The following is a 5,954-nucleotide window of genomic DNA, read 5'->3' on the forward strand; positions in this document are numbered from 1 at the left end:
AACTGTAAAATACTGACTATGTAAAATGGAGATGAATAAATATGTTATAAACTACAATTAAAAAGCAGTAAATTCTGAGTATAATTCCAGAAATCAGAATATTATTCCCCGTAGCAGAAGACTTCCAGTACATGCAGTAGAATCCAATCAATAGATGACCAACTGAGTGTATTTTTAAAGAACTTTTTACCATTTTAGTTTTTAAAACAAGAATTTAGTCTGGATTTGACCCAAAATAGGAGTGTATCTATGTTTCCAAGGTTCCATGTTTCCTAAACCTATCCTTAAAGTGTACCCTAATATATTGACAACCATAGAGCAGTGCTGAGGAACAGAAAAGCCATTTGACTCATATTAATGGATTCCAGGGCTGGGGAAGGTGCTTATCAGGTTCTCTTTATGTGCTATACAAAGCGAGGGAACATGGGACGCTGGAAATGAACATATGTAGACTGGGAGAACTTAGAACCCCAGGGAAAGTAGAACCCCAGGAACACAGGACCATGAAACCACAAGACCCTGGGACCATAGAACCCTGGAAACACAGGACCTTTAGAAACATAGGAATGGTTTCATCACCTGATTAAAGACGCATCTCTTCTGTTCACTCAGTTGTTTCCCTTTATCTCACCAGCTGTTCTTTGCTCAAGACTTAGCATTAATATAATGGTTTTTGCCAAGTAAAAAAAATGGCAATATTGTTTTTTTTTTGTAATGCTTGCTTAGAAGCTCGCATTTAGTCCAAGACTATATAAACGTTTGAAATCCACTCTAATGTAATATATCCTGTTGAATACTTAAAAACTTAAATTAAGTAAATACAACGCGGGTCATGTTAGTTAAAGTACAGGTGATATCAGCCTATTGCAAAGACAGCTAATGCCAGTCAGGACTTAATGTTAGGTCAGGACTAGCATCGTGCGCTTTTTCAGTGTCTGTGTTTTATTCAGTGAATTGTGAAGCTAGTACTGCCTTCAAATATTGTACAAAAGAGCAAAAATTAAATGAAACTTTCTGCTTAAGAGAAGTACCGTAACTTTGGTAGCAAACACAATAACATGCTACACAACAAGCTAGCAGCAGCTGGCTAACATTTATTAGCATTCAGGTGGTGTTTATTTAACACCCGGCTAATGCTAAAATGCTAACATTAGCTACAAATGTCTTAAACTTCAGATGGAGTTGAGCTGAGGTCCTCAGATCATCTCTGAAAAAACATCACCAAGTAATAGAACAGCTTCAAAGTGGGGATTTTTTCCTGAAATCTGTTTTTTGTGTTGCTGTTTCACCCAGGTGAGCCATCCCAGCTGGACTTGGACAACATCGTGGTTCCAGGCCTGAGCAGCTTCAGCAGCGACGAGGCAGCCTTGGCGGTCATCATGAGTTTGTTGGAGACGGACGTGAACATGGGTCAATCGGGGGACTTTGAGGAGTTACACTGGCCTTTCTAGAGGGAGCTCAGACTTTTAGCCTCTCTCACATGCTCTTGTGCCGTTTCTTGCCCTTTGCCAAGAACTTGGCCTTTCAGTTGATTTTGATCTGGCTGATGACTGACCTGGCCTTGCACAACTGAACCCACTGGACTCGTACCAAAGGCAGCAACATGTCATACTTGAGGATAGAAGTTTAGGTTTATTGAAAATATTGTGACTGTGATTACTTTGTTGGTCCCTTGGGTCTTGCTTGAAGGAAAGGGAGGTTAAAGTGCCCCTGGAGCTTGTGGTGATTCAGAGTCTTCCTCAGCATCCTCAAGGGGGCTTAGACCAAGACTTTCCACAGCAGGGCGATCTGTTTGCTCTGCTACCCTCAGTGACCAACGTCTAGAGGAGAGTTGGACTCCTGCCATGTGCAGTGCTGCTAGAGAAACTCCTCAAACCTTTGACATTTGCGTAACCTTCGGTACACCGTAATGACCGACATGTTTTTTGTAACACGGTCTGATTGTTCTTTTTTTTTTTTTTTTTATTTTTTTTTTTGTTCCCCACCAGACACATTTTAGGTAAAAAAAAAAAAAAAAGAAAAAACTTCGATGGGTATGTTTTGTCAAAAATTGTGTCCAGTAAGTACTGAAGAATGCTAAAAAGAACGCCTGCCCTTTATCCCCTTGATTGAGAATTGCAGATAAATATGCAAATACGGTGATGCCTCCAGCTTCCCACCAACACTACTGGTCCATGTTACATTCCATATTGGACTTTTACACACAAACCACTCAGAATAGGGCGAAAAATCTGAGTCACATAGGAATGGCGGGTTTTACTGCTTCTTCTTATTCTTAGCGAAAATTCTCAGTTCATTTGCAAATGCCAAAAATGCATTAAAATGACATTATTCTAACAATATAATAACACAACAAGTGGCCAAACTCAGCCTGGAGGACACAATGCAACCAGAGGGTAGATATACAGGAAGTGTTTTGTAGTTTATCTATAAAAAGACAAGCAGTTGGGCAGATTTTGGATTTAAAGCTGAGGTCGGCATAAATTCAAACAAATAAAAAAAACCCTACCGACTTCTGAAAATACAACCCTTCCCCTGCAGCACAGGCAGATATATGTGCTTCATACGCTCTAGCAGCACAAGCTCGACCCTAACTAACCACTACATTTAGATATTTCTGGAACATGAAGAATGTAGTATTTGTTGGACAGAACTCCAGTTCAATGTATTTTACTGCTTTTATTGTCTCTTTTTTAAAATAGTCCATCTTCCTTTTCTTGGGTTGCCCTGCACTCTCGATGCTGGAATGACAACGTTTTCTAAAGGATTGTGCAGAGCAGTAATTAGGACACCACTCTCTCTGAAAAGAATTTGGATAGATTGTCTAAAGCCTGACAGCAGAGCCAAGGAGGAGGTGCAGAAGTCTAGTTTCCTCTCAAACCACTTGAATTACAACATATTGAAAGGTTATTAGGAAAAATGACTACCTACCACAACTTTAATGACCCAACAATTAGCTTTGCAAGTTGAGGTATTTCGCGAATGCTCGATGGCCCATCACACACAGAGTAATGTCAATGGAGTGCAGGGATGACCTCTAACACAGACTGCACTTGGCTTTGGCCTTGCACTTGGACTAAATGGCCTGTTTGATTTCAAAAACCCTGCACCTGTAAAGACTAACATTGGCGCTCCCAGGTACTATCGTCACAGCAGAGCGGCTGTTCTCCACTTCTTGAGGCATACTTAAAGCTGACAGTGTGTTTCAATCAAGACTTAATTCTGATTTGTGAAACCAAGAACCACCAAATAGCTTGCCAAAGAGTCCGACCCCTATAAATCGTATGTACTGTATTATTTAAAAGAAGCAAAGCTGATTCTAATCAACTGTGATTAGAAGTTATTAAAAGATAAAAAAAAACACGTCAGACTTTCTCAGTGCACTGCAGCCATCATGCAGAGCTTGTACTGAGCTGACTGAACACTTTTCATGCACTTTGGTGCAAAGTTAGAAGAGATTATTAAAGATTCTAAAAGCTTATAAATCTTTATCTGACACCACCACGACATATTTTCAAATTTTAAAATCTAGCAAACAAGAAGAACACTTTATTTTAGGACTGTTTTTGATAAAATAAATACTTGAATATCCTGTTTACAGTAATGGTCCCTGGATAAATAGCACACGTCATCGGGCTTGTTACACGAAGATGAACTGGTTCTGTTGGACCACCAACTTTCTATTACATAGAAAGAAGCTGACACTAAATCATAAAAAGCTTAACCACTTGCAGCAACTTTCACAAGAAAACTTTTGCATATGGATCAGATATTTTGAATCTGGAAACCACAGTTCCATAGGTTGTCACACCTGATGATCACATATTTACAATTGAAAGTTCCATCTCCATGAGCAGAAAATGTGATGACAGCTCGCTAATAAATAGCACATCTTCAGTAAAAGCTTACACACAAATTACATGGGGTGGGGGGTTTATCATGGATTTTTTTAGAATATAATTTGTATAGGGTCTGTTTATTGTTGAATGTGCACTAAAGGATTGATCCCTGGTATGCCAATACTATGTGGTCACATATCAGATGCTTGCTGTACTCCAGACAGTTCCAGACTGGACACTGAACTCCTGGGATAAAATGGAAGGTCCACCATTAAGGGGAGAATGTTTTTCAGTGTTAACTAGGGACAAGTCAGCATTTTATTACTGTTGTGTTATGTCTTATATTGCCTTCCTGTCGCCCAAAAATAGTGTTTCAACAGCCTATAGCTGCACAGAACTTAGCTATAGTATTTGTGTTACCAGGGAGACAATTGTGTTGTAGTCTCTGTCTCTGAATGTCCACTTACCACAACAGCCTACTCTGAAAGAAAACTTCATCTTGAAGCATCTCAGACATTATTTAAAAAAAACAAAAAAAAGCATCTCTTCTGGATCTTATCAGTGGAGACGCAGTTCAGAGAGATCCTCATTTTAAAACGTCAGAATGCAATGCAGCCACATGACAGGTTGAACTGTACAGCAGGCTGATATTAACCGTGTCAGAGTATGTGAAGGTGGATTTTTAGTTAAACTGAGTGACGATCTTCAGTACAGCACATGTACGCTCTGGTTATATCACTGGTTCCTCAAATCTTGAAAGTATAATGTGATTGCATTGCCTTGAACCCGTGTTGTTTCTGACAAAGTTCCATTGTAAGTTAATGGATATGCACTCTTCTTGGCTTTAAAAGCAAAGCTGACATTATTTGCGATTGTCATCTGTGCCATCTGACACTAATGCATATTTAACATGACCTGCTATCAAAAGACAACATGTCAGATATTTGTATGTGATAACTGTTGATGTTGATGTATCTGCTGTAACAAGGAATGGCGGCTGAAGTCTTTGACAGTAATATAGTTTTTTTCAGAAATTGGCTAAAGTTCTTCTTTTTATTGTAGAAGGTATTGTGTTGTCTAAGTTACTGATTTCTCTTTTTTAAAGACATTTCATCTCTCATCCAAGAGGCTTCTCCAGTTCAAACTGACTGATGGGGAGTCCCACATGTATACTCACAGGGCTAATGGCCCATTAACAACCCAGACTCACATGCCTCGAGGTGTGAATGCTTGTGAAACTGTCAGGTGATGGGTGAGTAAAGGTGTTAATGGTAGTAAAAGTTTCTGGAGAGAGACCTCAAGACTGCATTGTAAGTACCAGATAATGAGTGTTGTTGATCCTGTTTTAGAGAAGGCTGTTCTGCTTTAACATGAATGGTTCTCTAAAACCTGAAGATGTTGTGAGAGAGGCAGTGTTCTAAGGGAGAGAATCACTCCTTCAGTGTGAACTTTGTGTGTTTTTCAGACCTTTGACATGTACAAAAAAATACAGTTTATATCACACAACAAAAGGAAATCCCACTAAAAGCAGAATATGAGGTGTTCAAGGTAAACCTAATCCTACTTCAATCCAAGCAAAATTTCAAGTAGGAATTTGAATACACAAACACTTTTAAATAAAGTGATTTATTTATAGGGAAAGAAGAATAGGAAGGATATTACAGAATAGAATAGAATAGAATAGAATAGAATAGAATAGAATAGAATAGAATAGAATAGAATAGAATAGAATACTTAGGGGATCAATAAAAAAGTATTCTATTCTATTCTATTCTATTCTATTCTATTCTATTCTGTTCTGTTCTATTCTATTCAAGACAGGAGCAATGCAACCTAAAGGTAATATGTCTGTGTAGATTCTCAGTCATCCAGGTCAAGGTCACTATTGGAGCTTCTCCTTTCATGTTCTTGAAGACGTTCCACCTTTCATTCCAAAGGTAAAGAAACTGCAGCAGCAGTAGTCAAGGATGTGTAATGCCATGAAAAAAAAGCAATACATCAACCAATATGAGGACTAATTTCCTTATTATGATTACCTGGATAACGTCTAGTCTACAAACCAATCAATTTCAAGTGTTGGGAGATGCAACTCTCTTGATGACGCTCTGGTGTATC

General features: G+C 38.7%; 1 protein-coding gene across 1 annotated transcript in view; it reads left to right on the top strand.

The window, feature by feature from the left end:
- LOC103358955 (aryl hydrocarbon receptor nuclear translocator-like protein 2) overlaps positions 1 to 4,876 on the top strand; it is a 37,388-nt gene extending 32,512 nt beyond the window's left edge. The window contains exon 17 of the mRNA XM_008284118.1: positions 1,294 to 4,876. Coding sequence (XP_008282340.1) covers positions 1,294 to 1,451 — 158 coding nt within the window. The 3' untranslated portion in view covers positions 1,452 to 4,876. The remainder of the gene's footprint in view (positions 1 to 1,293) is intronic.
- The last annotated feature ends 1,078 nt before the right edge of the window (positions 4,877 to 5,954 follow it).

Source organism: Stegastes partitus, unplaced genomic scaffold (genome assembly GCF_000690725.1).
Source record: "Stegastes partitus isolate 25-593 unplaced genomic scaffold, Stegastes_partitus-1.0.2 Scaffold346, whole genome shotgun sequence".
Lineage (NCBI taxonomy): Eukaryota > Metazoa > Chordata > Actinopteri > Pomacentridae > Stegastes > Stegastes partitus.